The sequence below is a fragment of the Sceloporus undulatus genome, chromosome 6, assembly GCF_019175285.1.
Source record: "Sceloporus undulatus isolate JIND9_A2432 ecotype Alabama chromosome 6, SceUnd_v1.1, whole genome shotgun sequence".
Classification (NCBI taxonomy): domain Eukaryota; kingdom Metazoa; phylum Chordata; class Lepidosauria; order Squamata; family Phrynosomatidae; genus Sceloporus; species Sceloporus undulatus.
This window is the reverse complement of record NC_056527.1, coordinates 83,647,652-83,673,753: the sequence shown is the minus strand read 5'-3', so window position 1 is coordinate 83,673,753 and position 26,102 is coordinate 83,647,652. Positions and strand designations below refer to the sequence as shown.

Sequence of the window (26,102 nt, the reverse complement as noted above, 5' to 3'; positions counted from 1 at the left end):
ACTCGAGTGGAAAGCTAGTCTTGGGGTTCAAAGAGACATTTAATTTAAATCTCTCTTAATTAGCTTCTCAACTACTTTGCTCAGCTGGCTGGTGAGATGAATCAAAGTTCTGTCATTTGGACAGCTTTAGCAAGAGAAGACAGCAGGTACATGGAGGAAAGACAGCTGGGTGTTCAGTGCTTAATTTCTAAAAATGATGCCCGTCTCCATTGAAGTTATACTTTCTGATCAATTTAGTCCAGGCAGTTCAGGGTTGACTGCAGTTATTCAGTGAGGAAGAAGATATTCTAGACAAGCGCAGAGGCATGCCCATTGTTTTCCTCCTTCCCACAACCACATGCAGAGTGCTTTTTCTTCACTGTTTTCTAATAACTGCTGATATCACTATGCAGTTGGCCCTCTGCATCCATGGATAATTTATCCATGAATTCAAGCATCCACAGCTTGAAAATGTTGTTTAAAAACCTACATTCCCAAAAGCAAACCTCGATTTTGCTATTTTATATAAGGAACACCATTTCACTTTGCCATTGTATATAAAGAGACTTGAGCATCCACAGATTTTAGAATCCATGGAAGTTCCTGGAACCTAACCCCAGTGGACACCGAGAGCCCACTGTACTGTTAACAGGGCACAGAGTTTCAACACCACACAATGTGGCTTTCTGACAGAGCTGACTCAAACTAAAAACTCAGTTTAAAAATTCACCAGAGCAAACCTTCTCTGGACAGGCAGCTTACATCTTTGAGGTGACTTCAATTGCCTTTGAGCCTTTCTAGAACTTAGCAATTCATGTAAACATGACCATTATGTGATTGTTGGCTATACAAGCAGAGGAGTGCCATTTGTCATGTAAATGAGCATTCTGGTCAAAGCATTGCAAGAACCACTTCAGTGTGAAAATGAGAGAGAGATTAACTGAGTTTCTGTGATCAGTGCCCTTGTGGTTCCAAGGCAAAGGGGGTATCCCTAGTTTTGTGGCAATCCCACCACAGTGATGTGCAGTAACAGAGAATTATGTTGGTCATTACAGATGGGTACAAATACATCATTAATCCAAGTGTATTCTCTCTCTACTCCATCAAGAAATGTCTAAGCTTCTCCCCAATGTCCTCCTTTTGCTGCTATGCCAGGGCACAGGGCACTTGGCATAGTCAATGTGAGATGTTAGGATCTGGCATACAACCCATTCCTCCCTCCCCTCTCCAGCCCTTCACACGCAAATGCCCAAGGATGGTTAACCTTCTTGTATAAAAACCCTTTGCAGCACACAGAGAGAAGGCTGTCTGAGCCTGCAAAGCCCGGAGAAGGGATTTCACCATGGAAGGGCAGAGGCTGTCATCCTACGGGAGACGCTTTGGCTCACAAACCGGCTCTGTCCACCATGCCCTGAGGTTCTCACCTGGCCGCAGGTACCTGCCTTCAAGTGCCACCAGCCGGGTCTCTGTCACTAAGCTGAAGACCTCCAGCCTCAGCTTCCGTGCTGGCCCTAAATTCTATCCCGAGAAGGTGGATTTTTCCTTGGCTGATGCTCTCAACACTGAGTTCAAGGAGACCCGCACCAATGAGAAAGTGGAGATGATGGAGCTGAATGATCGCTTTGCCAGCTACATTGAGAAGGTCCGCTTCCTTGAGCAGCAGAACAAAGTTCTGGTAGCTGAGCTCAACCAAATCCGAGACAAGGAGCCCACCAAGTTGGCTGATATCTACCAGGAGGAGGTGAGGGAGCTACGCCACCAAGTAGATCAACTCTCCAATTCTAAGGCTCGGCTGGAGATCGAGAGGGACAACTTGCTGGAGGACCTCAACAATCTTCGGCAAAAGTAAGAAAACTGTCTACAGGATCTTGATTGGGTGTGGTAGTGGTGTATCTTGAAATGGGCAAAGAGAGAGATGGAGCAGGAAAACAATATACAGGAGTGTTGGGGAAATTTGTCACTTAGAGAGAGATTGTTTTTTGATTACTTTTTTTAGTCGATTTTGCACACTACAATTCTAATTATCCCTTGGATGGAACAGAATTATTCAGGATGGGGTTTGTCTTGTCTTGACTTACTTGAGTTATCTAAAGCAGTGCTTCTTAAGATACCTAATGCAGGGGAGCAGCAATGTTTTTCACCAGTGTGCAAGGGACCAGCACCATGTTAGCACTTGTTGACTGCAGTTGTCATTTACTGTCCTGGAATCTTGCCAGGGACCAATAGCAGTTCTTTGAGGAACACTGGTCTAAAATAGCTTCTTCTAACTTGGCACTCTCCACAGCATAGAGTCTATGCTGACTAGGAGTGATGTGAGTTGTACTACATGGCACATCTAGAAAGTGACAAGTTAGGAAAAATCTGGTTTATAAAGAATAGGATTCAGAACAGTTATGGGAAACCTTGTGGTTCCTCTGAACCATATTAGGAGTTGTTTAATGAGAACATCATAATGGCCAGCAAGTGGCCATAATGGGCAGCCTGCCCACCAGTGCTCATTGTCTTCTGCAGCACAAAGCCACAAAGGGAGTGGGGATTATTTCAGGGCACATTTTGAATTTACCAGGAAATTAAGATGAAGCCCAGCAGATCTAATCAACATTCCTTGCGAATTTGATACTAATCAATAAAAAAAAATAGAAAGTCTGAAAACTGCAGCTATGGTGCCTTTTCTTTTGTGGGTACCTTTTATTGATCCACTCTTTCCTGTAAGGCTGTGTTGCATTTGGACCTGGTATTTCCCAAGCCAGTGGAATGATGAGCCTGCTCTTGGGTTTTGTCTGAACTTTAAAGAAACTATCCAAAGTGCTGAACCTGTCTGGGGATAAGGAGTTGGACCAGATGTTCTCTTCCCAGTATCTTATACTGTACTCAACTCTTCATATACAAAATGCATTCTATGCAAAATTCTTCTGAAAGTATCACCAAAAAAACCCATAAAAGACTCCAGTTTCACAATGAGGAGGCACAGAAAGAATCAATTTGGAAGAAGAGTAAAACATGTACTCAGTAGCTCTAGGGGCAGCCCAATTGTTTTGCAGCCTCAGTGGAAGAACAATATGCATTCCATGTATAGAGGTTGACCAGACTGGCAGTTGAATCTAATGTCATAAATAGTGATAGATTCCTCCAAAAGTATACAAATGTTTGGTCACCATATAATATTTTCTGCTCTTGCCTGTGCAAATGTTAGACACTGTTAGACCCTTTAATTACTTCTAGTACTGTGTCAGATGCCCCACACTGAATATTTCTTATCACTGTGGTCCAAACAATAGCCACAGGTTATTAGTCCTGAAAATCAAAAAACTGCAGTTTTTGGAAACCTTAAAGTGTGGCAACAGCTTTTTAAAAACATGTGCATAGCTTAGAATGTTAATTTTTAAATATAATTTATTCCTGTTCATTATTGTAATCTTTAAAGAAGTAGAGTTGCCAGATTGGGTTCAGGATGGTGCTTCTATAACTTTAATCCTTAACTGATCTTGGAGCAGGACAAGGTACTGTAAAGCTCTCAAAAGTGAGACAAAGGTACCTGTCCTCTTTCACTTTTCAAACTGCAACTTTCAGTCACAGCTGTCCTCTTGCCACATGACTATTTCCTCACAAGGAGAGAACAGGCGGAGAAGCATTCAGCTCTGTTCTTGTCCCAATTGCTTTGTTGGAAAGAGACATCTTTTGCTTGAAAGCTGAGGTTTGGTTGGTGAGGAGAACTCTATGCCAGATTCAATTGTTGTTTGTTGTTATGTGCCTTCAAGTCATTTCTGACTTAGGAAGACCCTAAGGCGATGCTATTTTAGGATTTTCTTGGCAAGATTTGTTCCGAGGAGGTTTGCCATTGACTTCCCCTGAGGTTGAGAACATGTGACTTGCCCAAGGTCACCCAGGGTCATCCAGTCCAACCCCCTGACATGTTGGAAATCATAACCAAAGCATTCCCAACAGATGTCCATCCAGCCTCTGTTTAAAGACCTCCAAAGAAGACTCCACTACACTCGGAGGAAGTGTGTTCCACTGTCGAACAACCCTTACTGTCAGGAAGTTCCTCCTAATGTTGAAATGGAATTTCTTTTCCTGTAGCTTACATCCATTGTTCCATGTTCTAGTCTCTGGAGCAGCAGAAAACAAGCTTGCTCCATGCTCAGTGTGACACTCTTTCAAATACTTAGAATAGGCAATCATATCACTTCTTAACCATCTCTTCTCCAGGCAAAACATACCCAGCTCCCTAAGTCATTTCTCATAAGGCATTTTTTTCGCTCTCCTCTGGACATGCTCCAATTTGTCAACATCCTTTTTGAATTGTGGTGCCCAGAACTGGACACAGGATTCCAGGTGAGGTCTGACCAAAGCAGAATAGAGTGGCACTATTATGTCCATTGATCTAGACCAGCTGGAAATCAAACCCTGATCACCAGAGTCTTAGTCCAACACTCAAATCACTACACCTCACTGGCTCTCACCAGATCCCGTTGGGCAATCCTAAACGAATTGTGGTTCTTCATTCCAGTATTTCAAAGATAACTTGTTGTTTGTTGTCTTTTCTTTAAGAGATGAGAATTGTGTGTCCTTTCAGGTACTTGGGACAACAACTTCCAGCCTTCTTGTCTTTGCCTATGTGGGCAAAAGCCTAAATTCTGTTGTTTGTCCCAACTAGAGTAGAGTCAGGAAATCAATTCAAATTATCTCTGTGTCAGCTCAGCCTTGGTTTAAATACACTACTCTATTTGGGACTAACCATGGATGGCTAGGAGCTGGAGTTCAGCAGTTTTTGGAAGGATCAAATAATTTATATCGGTTTGATTACCTCTGCCCTTAAGATTTATAAGGAAAGGAAAGGAAATATATTATATTTGTCTACCTATGTGTCTTCTGTCATACCAGTAAATTAACTTTGTCTCTACTTGTTATATTACTTTTGGCTACATCAACACTGCAGAAATAATCCAGTTTGACACCACTTTAACTGCCATGGCTCAATGGTATGAAAGTCTGGGAATCATAGTATTGTGAGACATTTAGCCTTCTCTTTCAGAAAGATCTGGTGCCACAACAAACTACAATTAAGGAAACGGTGCAATCCAGGTTTCTAATATCTCATCATTCTGAATCAGGGTAGACTACTGCCAGGGTCAGAGGTCACCTTTTAAATTGGTCAAGTCTTTGAGGGCCACTGAGGGGTTCTAAAGGGGTATTTTTAATCTTTAAAATTACATTTATAATTAGTTTCATGGGTGTAAAAATAGATTAAAATTAATCCCTCGTTAATTCTTCATTAAAAATTCATTTTTAAAAAAAACCTGTGCCCTCAAAAGGCTGTGTTTGTTTAAAGGTAGGAGGGCATCCGAGGAAGCAAAATTAGAAGGTTGAAACACTAAAAGCTGGTGTCAGAAGGCAGGTAGTATATAGCATATTATTTTAGTATTTTAGCATTTTAGCATGTTGTGTTTTATCATCCCTGTTTGATTATATATGTTTGATGTTCCACCCTTTGGGGGAAAGGGCTTTATAAAATAATGTTATTGTCATTACTAGGTAAGGGAACAGGGAATAGGGAGGAAATATGACCTAAATTTTCACCCACACAGTCCTTTAACCAACTGGGAGGGTGTAATTGTCTTTGCAGAGAAAAATTGTTCTTGGTAGGTGGTCAATTAGGCCTTAGTGGCTGGAGTATTCTGGGAGTTGTGTTCCAGACAAAAAGTCTGTGTTGATCACTTTCAGTGAGCCTCTGAAATAAGGCTGAAGGTGCACAAATAAGCCAAAGACTGCATATAGCCCTAAGGCCACAAGTTACCCATCCCTGCTCTGCAACACTAACTCAGGCTTCCAATGCCCTGTAATATTTCATTGCAGCTCCTCATTAATTCCCTCTAATTACAAACTTGGTGGTCCTTGCTGATCAGGAGATTAGTAAAATGGGGCCACCCACAGACAAGACTGGATTTTTTTATTCCCCCTCTTGTATTCGGAGGACTGCCACAGTATTTTAATAAAAGCCTTTGTGAAAAGGAGAAAGGGAGGCAATTCCCTACTTTTTATGACTTATGGTTTGCTGGAAATGATTGTGTATTCCCAACATTCTTCCACAGGAACTGAATGCTAAAACCAACTTGAAGCGAGGGTGACAGTGACACCTGACAGTGACAAAAGCGAAGGTGGGAGTTGCTTTCTCAACCTTCCCACAAATAAATGTGACAACATGTTTCCAATGTGGGGTGTATGTCACCCCTCCTTGTTGCACTGATCAAATACCCCACTACTTTCTAAGCTTGAGGAGAGATAGAGATTGTATCGCTCATCCTACTTGAGTCCTTCTGGGCCCCCCCTATATTAATCACAAGATTATTGTTCATAATAATAATTAATAATAATGGACATCATTGTATACAGGAACCAAAGGGGCAGAAATCTTGCAAGGCTGAGTGAGCAAGTACATAAGCAGGCAGAAGTTCCAGTGTTTCATGAACACTTTGACCTTGATGTGCTTTCCCTTGGTCTTGGTCCCTTGTGGAAGAGATGAGCCAATAATTCAATAAGACTGCCTGATTTTTCTCCCCACTTTTTTTCCCTCTTTCTCATTTAAGGTTACAAGATGAGATTAATCTGCGTCTTGAAGCTGAAAACAATTTGTCTTCCTACCGACAGGTGAGGTGGCAAGATGACAAATCCTAACTGGGAGCTCTAGAAGGGAAATATTGGCCCGATACAAATGGGCATGAAACGCCGTGCTTGTGCCAATTTTAGGGTTAGGGATCGTGCACCAACCTCACAGTCCCTAACCCTAGTACAGCGCAGCCATTTTGACGTAAGCACCGCGCGGTGACCACACGTCGCTGTGCTTCGCTTATGTCGCGAGTGCGCCACTGGCACACTCGCGACGTCACTCCAGTGCCACAAAAAGAACCCGGAAATACTGGGTTCTTTTTACTCCGGAGTGACTGTGCACGGTTTGGGGGCTGCGCTATCCCTCTAGAGAAAAAACGAGTGCTGGCAGGCCACCATTTCCTGGTGGTCTGTACTGTGCCATAGACTATCTTCATGAAACTGGTTCAGGTGTGATTACATTTGCTACACCGCTGAATGGGGGGTGGGTCTTATGCAAGTGCTGAAATTGAGTGATTTGTAGCACATGTTATAACATCCATTGCCTGATTTCTCAGGAAAAAAAATAAACAGATCATGTCCATTTTCTCTTTTATGATGAAGGCCAAGGACTTTGCTGTGACTGCCCCTTGAATAAAGGAAAGGGTGTACAAAAGGCCGGTATCCAGCAAGGCAGATCAAGAATCCTACTGCCCAGACACCCTACTCAAGACTGTTTTCCAGACAAGCTGTTTAGTCTGTAGTAAATTACCCCTCTTCATTCATGAGGCTCTGCTTCCAAGTTGGGGGAAATTCTTGCATTTCCATTTTAGGAGGCAAGCTGCATATAAGTGAAACCCTAGTGAGGAATCTGAGAGTCAGGGTAATCTCACAGCTATGTCCAGTCAGATACCAGGGACAGCAGCCAGATTGCCCTGCTCCACTTGCATTGCTTCATGGGAACTCAAGTGGGACAGCAGAAAGGAGCTTCATTGCCATCTCTGATTTTAGACCCAAGACAGGAGCTGAAGTTCTCCACTGCCCTGTTTATGCTTTCTACTGGGAATAAAATGGATTTTGAAGGAGTGCCTCTGTTACATCCAATCTGAGATCAGACATAAGACCATTTGCTGTGCTGAGAAAAAGCATGGGACTCTGTGTCTCCCTATTCATGGAGAATGGGAAAACGGCATCTTCAAAGTGGGGAGATTAGAAAATGACAGAGGAAGATGGCTTGGAGTGGCATCCAGCCTGCCATCTTATCAAGAAAGGTAGTCATAGTATCCTACCTTTGTCTTAGGTGATGCTATTGCTATTCCGCTGTCTTATCCTCCTATCTTTTCCAGACCTGATCTGTGGAGGTTTTGTGTGTTCAAGAACAAAATTACAGAATTGGAAACTTTGCAATTCTTTTATTCTTTTAAATAGCGATTTCTTTCTTGCCCCCTTTTTTCTAATAAGTTTAATCTTGTTCTCATACTATGGCACTCCTGAGTTGCCCTTATTTCATTTCCCAGGTGAATATGGGAGTAGGAGAAAAATTTTAATTACCACTTTCCACTTTGTAGTTAGAAAAACATTTTATTTCTATGTTTTAATAAGGACAGCAATGTTATGATTGAAATAATAGAACCATAAAATTAAAGCAGAAACAATGAGAAATTATTTTGGTTACAAAGGCATAACTAGTAATTAAAGCCTTCCCTGGAGGGAACAGAATCTTATTAATTAGTGGTCATTCTTAAATATTGTAGCCATAGCAAGTGAACAGAAAACAATGAAATACTGTAAAAGAGAGGACCAATGAAGAATTAGTGAGAAAGAAGCAGTTGAGTTCATTGTTTTATTCCTATTTGCTTTGCTAAACTTTTCTTCTTTCTTTCTTTCTTTCTTTCTTTCCAATAGCTCTATATCTTTAAAAAGTGTAGTGGCAAGCAGAAGTTTAGCTAATACAGCTTTTTGCCTCTCTTGTGTCCCCCAAACTTGGAAATGTTGAATTTCTGCCTGCTGTGCATCTAGGGTTCTAATGGTCAAAGTATTGCTGCCTTTCTTCCAGAAAGGCTTGATCTATGCCTACTTTTGTTTTTCAGCCAGCAAAGTATTGTATAAGTCAGTCCTTTGAGCCTCAGCTCTTCGGGGGGATTATCACTGGACCTACAATCAGGCACAGGTCAAGATCCTGTTTCACACTAGTGGATCATAATATTCCACCAGCGCACTTTTGCTGGAGGTCTGCAACTGCAATAGTTGCAGGTCTGGTGACAGTACAGAGCAGCTTCTCTCCCTCACTACACACAGAGCCAACCTGTGTTTTTTTTGGATGAGATTGGCAGAGGTGGGTTTAGGCAGCTGACAGCTACTGTTGCTCAGCCCAGGAAAAGGCATTGCACAAGGGTGTAATTGATACCTCCTTGTGTAATGTCCAACGAAGCACTTACACTTATGTAAGCACAGGTGATGCCAGTGTAAGTAACCAAGAAGATTCTGTCCACACATAACAGAGAAGCGGGATCTAAAACTGGCACATGGCACTCCCATTCAGTCTTCCTCCCTGAGTTCAATTACGACTTTCTGGAGTCCAAACCAGGTTGACTAGTACTCGTTTTCCTTCTCATTTCCCAGTTTCTCTGTCCCCACAGGATGTTGATGATGCTGCATTAGCCCGGATAGACCTGGAACGCAAAATTGAATCTCTGCAAGAGGAGATCAACTTCTTAAAGAAGGTCCATGACGAGGTACACAAAAACTGGAAGTACCCAGAATGTTATTTCTGATTGTATTAAAGTGGTTAGGAGCAGCCTGCAGAGGTTGGGGAATGAAAATGGGGTGGGGTGGCTGCTATGGTAGTAACACCTAGGCAGTTCTGCTTTTGAAGAAAGCAATGAATAATTTTAGCAATACTCTTCCTATCACCAGAAAATCTTTGACAACTGCAGTTTCGGACTTATTTTGTGCAAAATTTACATGCAGCAAATAGTACCAAAAATAATATTTCTGTGCTGAAATAGTATTTTCTGGGCAGAGAATGCTGTTTCCTGCACAGAAAATGCTGCTTTATGTCTGGTATGTGTGTATAAATTTTGCTCAGAGTAAGTCCTAAACTGTGATTATTCCTGACATTTGAGAATCATGTTTTTCATCTCTTTTTGGAATAATCTTTCCATCCCTAGTGGCTTCCCACTGCGGTACAATGATGAAGGTGATGAATCTTTGGCTGAATTCAGTTTTCTGCCAATAGGAACCATATTGTAATTGTTAGCAAAGCCAATGTTTTTCATTTGGCTCACTAACCATAACTGATGTTTAATTTTCCAGCTAACTCTTAATTATACTGGTTTTTTTTTATTTTATTATATTTTTATCCTCCCCTCAATTCTCTGACGGATGAAACCTCCAGGGCTGGAGTACTGTTCAGCATGACTCACATTTCGCTTCAGACTCTTCTGAATGATAATAATAATAATTAATAATAATAATTCTTAGACTTATAATTCAAAAGTGCTATTTCACTAATGCAGTGCTGGACTATAACTCTGACATAAATGTTTGAAGAATGAAATTAGGAAGAGAGACACATACTCCAAACCAATATGTCTTAGAATTAAAAAGAAACCCATTTGAGGATTGAAATAAAATTTTGCAGGTAGGACCAGCAACTACTAGAAAATAGACCAGGACTGGAGAAGCATTATTTGAATGTGTGCGTTTTTTTTAAAAATACAGATACCATACCTTTTGGCACATTTACCTCATATGGATGAGCCTTTAGTCCTCCAGCTTTTAAAACTAATCCTAAGAAGGATATTTTTAAAACACATTGTCAATAGAGTTTTTCCCTTTGGTTAGTCTGCATAGTGGTGGTGTTTCAGAGGTTTGCCTCATCCTACTTGTATGTACTGGGCTGGAAAGAGATCAAAGTACCAATGTACTTATTTATTAGTTTTAAAAACTTAAGCATTAACACTAAATGCCTTGCATTTCACCATGACATTTTAATTTATTTTTTTAGTTTTCATCCTGGGTGCATCTACACTGTAGAAATAATACAAATTGACACCACTTTTAAGTGCTGTAGCTCCATCCTATAGAATTCTGGGATTTGTAGCTTTACAAGGTCTTTAGCCTTCTCTGCCATGCTGGTGCCTCACAAAACTGCAAATTCCAGGATTCTGTAAGATGCAGCCATGGCAGTTAAAGTGATGTCAAACTGTATTATTTCTCCCCTGTAGATGTGTCCCCGGAGACTGGTTCCATGCAAGTAGCTGATGAAGCTGAAAAACTGAACTGCTCGATACTGCAAAATTTAATTTAGCCTGCTATATTTTCTACATGCAATATTTGTTTTGGAGGTAGGGGTAGTTGTTCAGTCATGCCACTACCACCATCACCTCTCCTAAAAATTGAAGCATTGCAGCACAGTGGGATAATTTTATTATTGCACCTACTTCTGTTTGCTTGAGCTAACTCTATTGAGGATATAGTCTCTGAAGTCAAAGGGGTCCATTGTGGGGTTTCTGCCTTCATGTCTCTTCTGTCCCCCTCTCAGGAGCTGCGGGAGCTGCAAGAGCAACTGCAGCAGCAGCAGGTCCACATTGAGATGGACATGTCCAAGCCAGACTTGACATCGGCCCTGCGTGAGATCCGCATCCAATATGAGTCCATGGCTTCAAACAACATGCATGAGGCTGAGGAATGGTACAAGTCTAAGGTACATAGTACCCAGTCATGGTGGATGATAGGTTGGTAGAGAGAAAGTCCCATCATAAAGAATGTGGCAAAAATCCCAGCCCTAAAGCAGTTCTGATTGGTATTTTTAGGTTTAAGCTGAATGTGGATTGAAAGAAACAGAGGTACACCATCAGAAAGAAAGGGAATTCAGTGGGTAGAATGATACTTCAAACTGGATATGTGAACTTTCAAATGGACATTGACAGCTTTCAGTTCAGTCCTGGAAAGTCATGCTGTTAGGATACTCCAGTCTTTTTATCTGCTAAATGGATATGACTTTGTTTATGAGGAGAACTGGATGGAGTACCCCATGACACATCCACGTCGCTAGGTATGTGGTATTTATTCTGATCCTGAGAATCCAGGCTAGACTGTACAATTAGCAATTAAAATCTCAGCTTCTCCCTTTCAGTTACTGCCAGAGCTTGGAACAGTGGCCATGGTGGCTAGGTAATTCTAGAAGTTGTAATCTCACAATGTAATTTTTCAAACTTCTGATCATATCAATCATTATAGCAAGAAACAAAGCAAATGCATAGACATAGAAATTAATGACATTTTGGACAAACACCATTGGCTGCTACATCAGCATTAGAGATGAGAATAGGAACTGTCTTATGTTACCAACAATGGCAGCTCCAAACTCAGTAACAGCAGATACCTTTCCTATGGGATAGTTTCAATTCTGAGTAAGAGTTTGCTGATGCCATGGGTGGAAAAGTGAACATTGCTGGTTGTCATACCTTATGAACTGAAATGGAGGATTTGGAAGTGGCAAAGAAATGCCACTATCCATGCATTAGCCCAGCTCTCTCTCTCTCTCTTTAAAAATACATGCTAGTTGCAACCTTAACTTGCTTAACTTTTTCCTGGTAGTTTGCAGACCTGACTGATGCAGCTGCGCGGAACATTGAGGCTCTGCGCCTAGCCAAGCAAGAGGCCAATGAGTACCGCCGACAACTGCAGGCCCTCACCTGCGATTTGGAGTCCTTGAGAGGATCGGTAGGTGGAGATGATGCTGAGAAAGGTTTGGATGGGCCTGGTTGCATGCAATTATTGTGGGCAGAGCCAGAGAGTAACTCCAATAAAGTGGAGGGGGGATCAGTAGGATCCCAGCTGGCTACATCAGATGATGAGATGAGATAGTAAAGCCCCTCCACTAGATTGATTGAATCCAACTGTTATTTGGACCCTTCCCGAAGGTTTCCTTGGTTAATGACGGTTCCACCTGGCAGCAGCAGAAGGTGAGATGAGGAAATGAGGGTCCACAGCCATTGGTTCTTCCCTTTCCACAATTGGCTCCTGCAATAACCATTATGTAACTGTTCTCTGTTCATTTTTCACTTTGGACCATGACTCTTAGATTGTAAATCATTCTCTTAAACTACAAACTGCCTTGAGTGCTTTAGCAGAAAGACAGGATATTAACTAAGTCATAATTAAGCAACATATATTGTCCCAAAATGTACATCATTCTGTCTCCAAACTGTGACCAGCATTGTTGCCATTGACTTTGCTGGTGGCACTCGTAATCTACCAAGTTAACCGCAGGCAGAGGCTGTCCCTTCCCCTGTGCAGGTTAGTAACAGGTCACTGCCTTGTTGCACTCATCAGAAACTCTTCCATTATTCTCATTACAGAATGAATCTCTGGAGAGGCAGCTGAGGGAGATGGAAGACCGCTATGCCCTTGATACTGCCAGCTATCAGGACACAGTGATTCGACTGGAGGAAGATACCCGGAGTCTCAAGGAAGAAATGGCCCATCACCTCCAGGAATACCAGGACCTCCTCAATGTCAAATTGGCATTAGACATTGAGATTGCAACTTACCGCAAACTTCTGGAGGGAGAAGAAAGCAGGTGAGACCTACAAAGTTACTTTTCATATCATATATCTGCAGTATAGTGTAACACCTTTCATCATTGAGGTCCCTTCAAATCACAGAGTTAGAGTATTGTGATTCTATTTTTGCTGCCATGGATACTTCATGTGCAATCCTGGGATTTATAGTTTCTTGAGATGCTAGATTACTGAAATGACTAGAGTTTCCTGACTGAGAATTCTCAATACCCCTCCCTAAACTGCAGATACTAGAAATCCACAGAATGGAACTTTGGCAATTATTGTGGAATCATAGTACTACAGTAAGATCATAGTATGGTGTGAAGGGGTTCCTACTCTTTCTATGCAGCACAATGAGCTGAGAGTGTTCTGAAGTGGGAGCATAGACTGTACTATTTTACACTACAGGTGAGAGAGCACGTTTCACTTTTTCACCTCAGCATTCTTCCAATTCATTCCACTTTGGGGCTTTTTTCAAAGAAAGCTGAGAAGGTGGATCATGGAGTGTTGTGAAGAATGTGAAAAATGAATCACTGAGAGTGCTGCCACACTCTCTCTTTAACAGTCATAGCTCCATTTTATGGAATCCTTGGATTTGTAGTTTATTATGACACAGAGCTCTCTGACAGAGAAGGCTAAATATCTCACAAAACTACAAATCCCAGAATTCCATAGCATTGAGCCACGGCTGTTAAAGTGATTTCAAACTGAATTAATTCTGTAGTGTAGATGCAACCTAAATTAACCTGTTGCCAGTCAGGCTGAATAATTGAAAATCTGTCAAGTACTATCAGCTTTGAACCTAATTTTCCAGGGCCACACATTTGCCATTTCCTTGGTAGGTTCCGAATCCAATAATATTATGAGTACAGTCAGGCATTTCCGCTTATGACTGGTGTCCTTAGCTTTGTAAAATGGTTGTTTTTTCTATATAATATCACTTTGAGCACCTAGTCTGTGAGAATGTTGCTTCTCAGCTCAGATTCTTAGATGTTGCAGTTTGTCCAGAACAAAGCCTAGAATGAATTAATCAGGCGCTGAGTGGTGGACTATTGTGATCTTATTCCCAAATCACTCTCTTCCTCTACCCTTTCTTGTTTTTCTGCAGGATCACCATCCCAGTGCAGTCCTTCTCCAACCTTCAAATCCGAGGTGAGGGATCCACTGAGTCAAACACCACATGGTCACCCATACTTGGGACAGCATTATTTGTAAAGGATTAGATGCTTTGCTTCTCCATCCCCTGAGTAGGTTGAAAGTTGGTCTTGCATTCTTTTTCCTTTGGAGGAGACATTGGTAGCAAGAGGATTGTGCCACTGTGGAAATTCCAGACTATACATTTTAATATATCAGAAGGGAAGTGGGGGGCACAACAACCAGAATGAGCATTTAAAAAATATTTTATATATATTTGTTCACCCACCTTGTTCAGTCCAGAAGGCTCTGAGAAGAGTATTTATTGTTGTGTGCCTTCAAGTCGTTTTTGACATGTAACAACCCTAAGGAGAAACGATCATGGGCTTTTCTTGCCCAGTTTCTTCAGAGAAGAATTGCCTTTGCCATCTTCTGAGGCTGAGAGAGTGTGACTTGCCCAAGGTCACCCAGTGAGTTTACATGGCTGAACTGGGATTCAAACCCTGATGTCCAGAATCATCTTCCAACGCTCAAACCACTATGCCACAGTGTCATTAAAAATGGACTTGGGATTAGAAAGGAAAAAATGATCTTCCCTGAGGTTGAGAAAAGAAGAGTGGCCACTCTGCTGCCCTTCTACCTCAGCCCAGTGATGGGGCTCACACCTTAGGTGTGTTCTCTCCCTAGATTCTGTGTTTATAAGGCTCCCAGCCATTAGTTTCCTATTTAAGGGGCTGCTCCAGTCCACACTTGCTTACTTTCAACAATAATGCTTTCTCAGATGCTCCCAGGCCATTTGCTTGGATCAACATTCAAGACATACTCACTGTAGATCTCAATGTCCAGTAAGCTTGGAGTACCAACTTGGAACTGATGAGCCTCAGTTAGCCACACTTCCACCCTGGCTGTTTCTCAACTGTTCCAATGTGAACCGGGTTAGAATTCTGCACAACTGTAACCCCAGTTAGGACAAGGCTCCGTCCGTCCGTCCGTCTCTTTATTTATACGTCATCTTTTTCACACACTGGAACTCAAAACAGCTTACGAAAGACGGAAAATGACAATAACAATACAGATGATTAAAAACTTATGGTTGTTGATATTAAAACAGTATTAAACCAACAAAAGAATTTAGGCCATTTAAAATATTACTTTAAAATAAAGATTAAAAAGCACTACAGCATTATTAAAAAGCCCTTCTCTTGTTAACATTCAGTTCCCTAAAGCTTGCTGGAGTAGAATGGTCTTTCACCTGCCACCGAAATGACAGCAAAGAAGAAGCCTTGCTTAATTGAAGTAGCCAATTAATCACATTGGAGGTGGCCAGGCTAGTACTGAGTGACTGCCTTCCCCAAGGGTGGCCTGACTGTTCCTGTCACCATGCTTTCCCATCTTCTCTTCTTCAAGTAGTCCTGCTGATTTCTGCTCTGCCCCTTTAGTCCTTCACGTGATATCACCACAGTCAAACCAAGACCCTTGCCCAACTAAAGAGCAGAAAAATAAAAGATCATTCAGTTTGACATCTTGTTATAAAAGTACAATAAAAAGCCAGACAATGTCAAGAAACCTGTTGAGATGAGCATAAACAGATGGGGAAACTCCCAATGACAAATCAGGTAATGTCTAACTACTGGGTGTTTACAAACTCACATCCCTCTGCCCCAAGTTCTGACGTTGAATATTTTGGCTGGGGTGGGTCTCAGCTGTGGAGTTTCTCTGGTTCCTCAAATCATTTTTAAAGCACTTCAGGAATATTTAAAGTGCTGATTCTTGATTCTTTCTCAGAAATCCTTATAAAATCCTAATAAAATGATTGGCTTTGTGCTGCAGATAGAGGGCTGAGAGCCTGGTGACTTTCTTTCATGTCACGGTTGGGGCTAATTTTGAATATTTCATTTATTCATATTTATAAAATTTAGCAAAGATTTCAAATTGTATAAAAATATCCAATATGAAAAATACATAAAATCTAAAGATGCCAAAGTGACACACAAAAAATGCAATATAAAATTATATATACCACCAATATACAATATTTATGGAGTCCATAAGAGTAAACCGTATAAACATGGATGAGGCATCTCCAAGAACCCCTAACCTCCACTGCTCTGCTCAGGTCCTGCAGGCTCAAGCCTGTGACCTCTCTGCTTGAGTCCAACCATCTGGCATGTGATCTCCCTCTCTTTATATTGTTCTCTAATTTTCCTAGCATTATCATCTTTCCTAATGAGTCATCTCTTACCATAATGTGGCCAAAGTACAACAGCCTCAGTTTAGTCATCCTGGCTTCCAGGAAGAGTTCAGGCTTGATTTGTTCTAGAACCGATTTGTTTGTCTTCTTGGCCATGTATGGTATCCTCAGCACCACATCTCAAATGAGTTGATTTTCTTTCTGTCAGCTTTCTTCATTTTCCACATCTCACATCTGTACATGATGAGGAGAAGTATGATGCCTTGAAGGATCCTCACTTTAATGTTCGTGTGTGTGTGTTCAAGAGTGCTTACTGTCAGCTTTGGCTGTTACACCAGATGTGCCCTACCTGATGTCCTTAAAGATGATAGTGCACAACAGTGTTGATAACCTCAAGGCTGGACTTTTGCAATGCGCTGTACATTGGGCTACCTCTATACCAAGTTCAGTTAGTTCAAAACTCAGCAGCCAAATTGATTACTGGAACATCCAAGAGTGATCACATTACACCAATATTAAAATCACTCCACTGGCTGCCAGTTAGTTTCTGGGCAAGATACAAAGTGTTGGTTATTACTTTTAAAACCCTAAATGGTTTGGGTCCAAGTTACTTTCAGGATCACCTCCTCCCATATAATCTGCCCCATACACTCAGGTCCTCTGGTGAAAATTTTCTCCAGTCAGCCAAGACTAGGTTGGCAAACGTCAGCCAGGGGACTTTTTCTTCAGCCGCCCCTAGACTGTGGAATGATCTGCCGGAAGAGATTCAACAGCTGCATACTCTGTCTGAATTTAAAAGAGCATTGAAGACTAGTCTATTCCTGCAAGCTTATCCAAATGATTTTTAAATTGTGAATTTTAAATGACGAATTTTAGATGTGGATTGTTTTAATATGCAAACATATTATTTGTCCTTTTAAATTGATGTGTGTTTTAACCAATGTGTTTTAACTGAAAATGTTGTTTGTTAATTGTTATTGTTCCCTGTCTCAATCCATTGGGAGAGGTGGGTAGGAAATTGTTGTTGTTATATTTACAGTTTAGGATCTAGTCCAGTTCTTTCATAGCTTAGTCTTCTTCTAATTTCTTGATTGCAGTCTCTGTTCTGCTCAGTGTTTGATCCAAAGTATGGGAACTCCTTGACTATTTCAATTTTCTTTTTATCTAGGATGAATTCTTGTAGATCTTCTGTGGTCATTATACTTCTGTTTTGTTTTGTTTTCTTAATTTCAATATCAAGCATATCTTGGCATTTTCCTCCTAGATCCTCTTCAGTATATGTTCCAGTTTTTTGGTGATTTCTGCAAGTAGTATTGTGTCATCTTAATATCTTAGATTGTTAGTGTTCCTTCCTCAGATTTTCACTCCTCTCACCTTTGCTTCTAGACCTGCTCTGCTTATAATGTTTTCTGCATACAGGTTGAATAGCTATGGTGATAATATGCAGCCTTGCCATACTCCTTTGCTGATTGGGAACCATCTTGTTTCTTCATACTTAGTACTGATGGCAGTCTCTAGACCTGAGTATAGGTTATGCATCACAATAATCAGATGTAGTGGTACTCCCATTTCTTCGAGCTTTTTCAGCTTTTTGTGCGATAGCTTTTTGTGATATTAATTACTTAACAAATTTTCATAAAAAGTTGAACATGAGTCAGCAGTGCAATGCAGAAGCTAAAAAGGCCAATGCAATTTTAGGTTGCATCAATAAAAGTATAGTGTCTACATCAAAGAAAGTAATAGTGTCACTCTATTCTGCTTTGGCCAGGCCCCACCTGGAATACTGTATCCAGTTCTGGGCACCACAATTCAAAAAGGATGTTGAGAAACTGGAGCTTGTCCAAAGGAGGGTGGCTAAAATGGTGAAGGGTCTGGAAACCATGCCCTATGAGGAACGACTGAGGGAACTGGGGATGTTTAGCCTGGAGAAGAGAAGGTTAAGGGGTAATATGATAGCCCTATTTAAATACTTGAAGGGATGTCATATTGAGCAGGAAAAGAGATTCCACTTCAACATTAGGAGGAACTTCTTGACAGTAAGGGCTGTTCGACAGTGGAACACACTCCCTTGGAGTGTAATGGAGTCTCCTTACTTAGAGGTCTTTAAACAGAGGCTTGATGGCCATCTGTCGAGGATGCTTTGATTGAGAGTTCCTGCATGGCAGCAGGTTGGACTGGATGGCCCTTGTGGTCTCTTCCAACTCTACGATTCTATGATTTCTATGATTTCTCATTATTGGGGCCATAAATACGCATTCAATGCATTATCTTGTCATTCCAGTAGATTTCCACAGTTATACATCTTCCTTGTTCATCTTCAAATATCAATTTCAGTTGTAATATTTGATAAATGTAAAAGACTACTCCATTTCTTTTGCTTTTAATTGTGAACACAGACTCGGGGCCCAAACCTGATATTGCAAAAGTTGACAACCTATTTTTCTTATGCAACTCTCGTGAAGACAAATAATGTAATGTTTGGGTGTTATTTTTAAGTGCCATTCCCCCTCCCTTTTTTTCTGGGTGAATTCAGTCCATTTACAGTCCATGAAATTCTTTTCAGTCTCATTTTAGTTGTTTTATTAAAATAGCTTGTTATTTGTTATTATTATTTATCCTTATCAGCTTTTCAGCCATTTAAATGTCTCTTTATTGAGCCTCTTATTGATCCAGCATTTTGAACAAATCTCTTACTGTCTCGAAATAGTTTACAGCATATTTTTAACCTGCATAAGTGGTTAACTATTCCTCTGGACTATCTAGTGAAATGTTACTGTATATCTTGTTTTCTGGGTGCCTCCACCAAAAATTACTACTCTGTGGTTTTTTTTAGCATTCTTGCATGAATTTCTTTAAACATAACTATTTCATTCTCATTTATTTTAAGCCTTTTCTTAAAGTATGCTCTCAGTATTTCATCTCTGATGCTTTTATGTTTGAAATGAATTATCACATACCTTGAAAGTTTTTTCCTCTGTGCACAAGCAAAGTTTTTCCTACATATTGCTTCAATCTCGTTTTCAAATTTTTCAGAGGTGATAAGATCTTCCTAAGTTTTTGAAAAATATCTGTTTTAAATCAGTCAGCTCTTCTAGAACAGCTTTCAAATTTATCTGTGCATCCTACGATTAATCATCAATTACTCCATCATCATAGTTTTTTTTCCTTGTGCCTTTTCTAAATCCTGCCATAAAACATTCATGTCCTTCAAATTATCAGAGATAATTGTGTATAATGGTGAAATTCTGAACTGTGGCCATGATTTCTTTGAACTGTTTTTCATCAAGCTTTTAAAAATAAGATCCTTGTCCTGTAATCTCTAATCTTAACAAAGATAGTTTCTTCTGCGGGTTCCTACTACCTTCTGTTACACATTATTTAACTCTAAAATCTGGTTAGATGACTCAAATATTGAAGCTTGAATCTCAATAAGCACAGAGTCAGTTTTGTGTAGGCTAGCTCTGGACCTTTTTCTGGCAGTCATGTTTCTGATGTCATATAAATCCACTTTCTGTTTAAAGCCTAGCATCAGGGACAATATTTATTTCCCCTTTTCAGAAAGATAACTTCCACAGAGATCTTTTAATTGTTTGCATCTTGGAGATGCCAAATCTATTTCCAGTCCAAAATACCACTTAATTTAATCTTAAATTTTTGAATACTCTGCTATCAGTCTCTCTCAACCCTTTGGTCCACTTTTAAGTATTTTATCAGTGGAGACAACACTTTGAATATTTATGATGCAAACTGTTTGTACTCACTCAGGCTTAATAAATCAACAACCATAGGAATGCAAAACTTTGTGGGTGTAGTAATGAGGAGACAAGGTTGTCTACTAACCTTGGCTTCAGGTAACATCATTGCTTTGTCGTCATTGTTAAAAATGAACTTGTCACCTCATCTCCACACCCACAAAATTTTGCACTTCTGTGGACATTCTCACATGCACTGCTATTTGGGTCTATCACTGGGCTTTCCACTCCATCAAATGCATCTGAGGAAGTAGGCTCAAGTCTATGAAAGTTCATGCTACCAACTTCTATCTTTCAGCTAGTCTTAAAGGTGCCTCAGTATTCCTTTGCATACAGAGTACCCTCTGTTATTTTTTCTTGTGGTCTCATCACTGTTTATTGACTAGTGGTCCTCAAGTCACAGTTCCATATTTTCTAGTCTATGGCAATAATCAGGCTGTTCTTTTTCCCTGCTCCTACCAGAAACCAGCTTGGACACAAAGTCTGTTTCTGAGGCTCAACTGAAGAGGAGCATTGTGGTCAAAACAGTGGAGACAAGAGATGGAGAGGTAAGAAAAGCCTATCCATGGCAATAAAGACTTCTGATTACAAAACTCAACGTGAAATATCTAGTTCAACCTTTTGTCTCCAAATAGTTGAAAATTCCATTAATGTGGCTGACCGACCCTCACCAAAGGAAAGACATTTCTCAGTTTTTCTAGATATCTGTCTTTTTCTTTCATTTTTCTCTTACTCTTACTCTTTTATTCAGGAAGTTCTTATCATCTTTGGGTGAATGAAGGTACCAAGATTCTTTGTGAACTGACAATATATCTTGAACTAAATTTAATTTTGACCACACAGCCACCTCCCCTCAGCCTTTCTTCATATGATCTGTTTACTAGGACCGTAATAATAATATTGCGTTCCTCGGCAATCCTTTTCGCCAGCACTGAGTTCTCACTAGCACTGAGGAATTATCATACCTTTCAAGTCTTGGATCTGATGTCTTTGCTTTGATATGATGAATAACCTTGACCTTCTGTGCTTCAGTTATCAATTACTTATATATCTCAAATTTGAAGCTTGTGTGTGTGTGTGTGCACGCACACATGTGCGCACACACATGTTCCTTCAAGTCACCTGTTCAGTTATGGTGACCCCACAAATTTCATAGGGTTTTCTTGTCATTTTTGTCTGCCTTCAAGTCATTCCTGAGTTATGGCAAACCTAAGGCAAACCTATCACTGTGTTTTCTTGGCAAGATTTGTTCAGAGGTGATTTGTTTTTGCCTCCCTCTGAAGCTGAGAGAGTGTGACTTGCCCAAAGTCACCCAATGGGTTTTCATGGCTGAGCAGGAATTTGAAACCTAATCTTCAGCATTGTAGTCCAATTCCCAAACCACTACACCATGCTGGCTCTCCTACTAGTAGTTTCTTTTACTGTTGAGTATTATACTCTTTCAGCATGCAGATTAAATTATGCTACTAGTTTGAAGCAGTGCACTACCCAAGATTGCATTTTCTTCACATACTGTCTGGTAAATAGCCTGGTATCTTAACCAGGAAAGAATAACAAATCAAGCCATAACTTCTCATTCTAATGTAAATGCACAAGTGAATGGTAATCAAATGCAACAAGAATTTTCAGTTAAGTGTTAAGTATTTGTACTTACAAAGAGTGTTCAAGCCCTTGGCATAAGTCATTTTGTAATTCCTGTAGCAACCCTACAAGGTAAGCCGATGTTCCCATATTACAAATGGGAGACTGAAGCAGAGAAGAAGTGACTAAAGAATTATGGCAACCCTACTAAAGGCAGTCTAGTGAGCAAATACATGCTAGATTCGAACAGGGAATTTCTTGTTTTGTAGCGTAGTGTCTATGCCACTACACTCATGTATGCCAGCTATTGCTCACTGGTATGCAGTGAAATACACAAGTATGGCTTAGTTACATGTAAGAACAGTTCCATATAATATATGTGTTTCCCAGGAAAAAATTCATTTTGCCAGTTTTTGTGGGGTGTGTGCCCCTTATTTTCTGGATCACACAGACCCCAAAATATTTTTTAAATGTATCCTTATGGAGGTATAGGGAGGTAATTTTGCCATATTTCCCTTCCCTGGTTATTTTAGGCCCAGGACAGGCTTTTTAAAAAAACAACAAGAGAAAGTGACCTGCTGCACATTAACTTCCAGATTTATTTATTTTTAAATATCCCTTGGGGGGCCTGGAAGGCCATATGTGACCCTCAGTCACACTTTCCCTGTCCCCGCCTTAGAGCCAAGTTAAACATTATGTTCTTGGGAGATCAATAGTGAATCTCCTGCTGTTGTTCTTAATGAAAATGCTGCCAACGTGGGTTGGTCTAAGGTATATTCCTGGTGTAGGGCAAAGCAACTCTTCCTTTCCTCCATTTCAGTTTGGCTCAATTCCCCCAATCTACTGTTAGTCTCATGAGGAAAACCAGATGCTTTTGGGGACATTTCAAACAGGAAATGTGGGGTATGTGCATTTGAAGGGTTAAAATCTCTCCCCTTGTGCTAACAACCGAGTCTTAAGGCACCTTAAAGTGTAACAAATTCTATTTGAAATAAGATTTCATTGATTCCAACCTAAATCACCAGATCCAAATCCACTCCCCATAACTTTTTAAAATATACAGTTTTGATTATGGCTCCCCATGCCATGTCCAGTTTGCCCTAAGTTTAGTCCTATAAAAAGATATATATCTACCAGGTGAACATTGTTAAAAAATACTTGCTTAGCTGAAATTTGAGCTAGGTCTTCAGGCGCCCTCTTGTGTTTTACATTGTTGTTGTGTGCCTCCAAGTCATTTCCAACTTAGACCCTAAGCCTTAAGGCAACTCCTGTCATGGGGGTTTCTTGGCAAGATATGTTGAGAGAAGGTGTGCCTTTGCCTTCCTCTAGATAAATTCTTCCTTTCTAACTTCTCCCTGGAGCATCATTTGTCATGGTAAAATTTTATTTTGCATGGGATTTAAGTCTCTTATTTCCTTTTAGTACAGTGGACCCTTGTTATATGCTGAGGTTTGGTTCCAAGATGCCCCGTGGATAACAAAATCCGTGGATGCTCAAGTCTCATTAAATATAATGACATAGCAAAATGGTGTCCCTTATAAAAAATGGAAAATCAAGGTTTGATATTTGAAACTTATACTTTTTTGAACATTTTCAAACCGTGGATGCTTGGATCTGTGTATAAAAAATCCATGTATAAGACGGGCCAACTGTATAGTTTGTAGCTCTGTCCTACTACACTCCAGAAGAACTATTTCCTTTAGCACATTTATACAAATGCAACAAGAATTTTCAGTTAAGTGTCACCAGCATTCTGCTCCCACATCTCATGAAAACTGATTGTCAGGTTATTTATTTCTGAGTAGTGGATAAAGAGAAAGGGAAAGGAAAGGAACTTGAAGCAATTGGAAAGGAATGTGTGTGTTTGCCTTCAAGTTGTCTGTCAACTTATAGTGGCCTCATGAATTTCATAAGGTTTTCTTATGAATGAATACTCAGAGGAGGTTTTGCCAGTTCCTTCCTCTGAAATAGAGCCTACAGCACCTGGTATTCATTGGCAGTCTCCAAACCAAGTACTAACCAGAGCTAACCCTTCTTAGCTTCCAGGATCAGATGGGATACACATTGTCAAATCAATAAGAAACATTCCATGACAGCTAAAAGCTAGGTTAGTAACCAAGCGGGCTGAGTAATTCTCCATTCGTCTCTTTGCCTACAGGTGATCAAGGAGTCCACCCAGGAGCACAAAGAAGTGGCATGAAGCCCGAGGCCATGAAGTAAAAGCTACATTAATGGAACAGATGAAGACACTTGTAGCTGTAGAATGCTAGGAAAGCTTTGCTTCTTTCTGATGCTTCTGATGCTTCAGTGCCATGGCCTCAAAGTAACTCTGATTATGCAGCAACCACATGGAATATGTCTTTGTTGGGGAACCAGCAATGGGTGGGAAACATTTGGAAATCTAACTATTCATGAGTGAGAATAACCAGCTGCCAAGTAGGCCTCAGTAGATCACTTCAGTTCATAATATGTGAGTTTGGGGTCTATTCCCATATCTCATCTTGTCAGCCACTCTGTGCCCTTCAAAGTATACAGTGGTCATGCTGTTTAAACTAGGCTGTAGCTTGTCTGGATATCACCTTGAGCTTAACGCCTAAATCTGATGCTTCTCAATAGATTTGCTAATAAATAGAAGTCGTTTTTATTGATGATTAATGACACATGGTTTTTGTAACAGAGAGAGAGAGAGAGAGAAACTGAACCAGAGACATGGAAGAACAGTAACTCAAGACAGGCCTATGTTCCTGAAAATACAGTCATTAGATCAAGGAGTTCCCTAGTAGGTTATCACCTAGTAACTAATCAGGATCAGTGTGGGAATGGAATTGTTCATCTGAGCCCACCCACTCCATCTTGCTGTGACTTGGATTGCCCCCACCTTCAACTTCTTTTCCTAGGAAGTAATCTATGTGTTTAAGAACTATATGGCAGGCAAAAATCCGCCAGGTGTATTGTTCTAACACAGGTTGTTAGTTGAATGGTCACTGTTGAATTAGTATCTCTGACATAGCTGTTAAAACACAGGTAGCCAAGGATGAGCCTTCCAGGGCTATTAGCATTTCTGAAAGTACTTTGGGTGTTACGGCTGCAGAGGGAAATTTAAAACATGTTTTGTGTCTGCTCCCTTTGTGTTTGGGAGCAGCTCCAGACTGCTTCTTGCATTCCTCTGTAGCATGTGAGTACCCTCCCAACTCTCTTCTTATATGGACCATTGTATCAAGGTCTGCAGCAGGACTGATGGCTAGCTGGTTTTTGATTGAAATATGTATAACTTGTTTTATATTTCATTTTTATCCTATGTTTTCTCTAAGGAGATAAAGGTGATGTGTGTTCTTTCCACTCCTTGTTCCTCACCACAATCCTGTGAGTTAGATTAGGCTGAGAGATTACTGAGTGGCCAAGGCCAACGTGTGAACTTTATGATGTTGAGTGGGGATTTGAACCTGAGTCTCACCAGTCTTAGACCAACATTGCAGCCTGCCTTCTTATAACCTTTAGAAATCTTTCTAATGGATAGCTTATGCATTATGAGGTACATGCACTAGGATTCAGGGCAGATGAATATAACTAGCCGTTTGACCTTTGCAGAACAATCATGTGACTTCCAAGATGTACAGGTGGATGGTGTACTATGGAAAATGAAGAAGGCTTGCGTAAATGAGACTGAAGGACTGAGTAGCAAGTTAAGGACAAAGTGAAAGCTAGGATATTCAAGAAGTATAGTGACAGTGACACATTGGCTAAGATCCTCTAGTCTGGCATAACTATGCCCATGTAAGTCATGGCAACACAGCAGTGCCTAGAGTAGAAAGTGTACAACAGTGGCCAGAGAATTGCAGAATAAGGCTTTGCTGTTGCTGTCTGAAGAGAAAGCTGTGGTTTCCCTAGAAGACTGTTTCCTCAGTGCCTGTCTTCTGGGTCAGTTGTTGAAGCTAGAGGTCCTCTGGGAACAATCTAGAAGGCTTTCTCTTCACATTGTGGCAGAGATACCTTCCTCTGCTGCCATTGTTGTGCAAACATGGAAAAGTACATTATACCAATGTAATAGTTACACCAACTTAGTGTGCAAGCGGGATTCTGCCCATTGCAAATGATCCAGTGGAGAAAGTCAATTGTATGATTAGAGATAGTGGAGATGGGGTTTACATAGAAAAGCTGGATAGACCTTGATGTATGTTTAGTCAGTGAAAAGAATATAGACAGCTGACATGAGAAACATGAGAAAGCTGTTCCTAATACTAACATGCTTCATTCTGAGGGTTTCAGTAGGTAAGACTCAAAATTTTAATGTCTGTAGTTATTCTAGTT

General features: G+C 40.5%; 1 protein-coding gene across 1 annotated transcript; it reads left to right on the top strand.

Annotated features, from left to right (window-relative positions):
• Positions 1–1,293: 1,293 nt before the first annotated feature.
• On the top strand, positions 1,294–25,788 carry LOC121935709 (glial fibrillary acidic protein). The gene is made up of 9 exons (XM_042477508.1): positions 1,294–1,824; positions 6,567–6,627; positions 9,204–9,299; positions 11,111–11,272; positions 12,169–12,294; positions 12,933–13,153; positions 14,245–14,288; positions 20,676–20,761; positions 23,953–25,788. The coding sequence occupies exons 1-9, from the start codon at positions 1,322–1,324 to the stop codon at positions 23,992–23,994; spliced, it is 1,341 nt and encodes a 446-aa protein (XP_042333442.1). The 5' UTR covers positions 1,294–1,321; the 3' UTR covers positions 23,995–25,788.
• Positions 25,789–26,102: the final 314 nt, after the last annotated feature.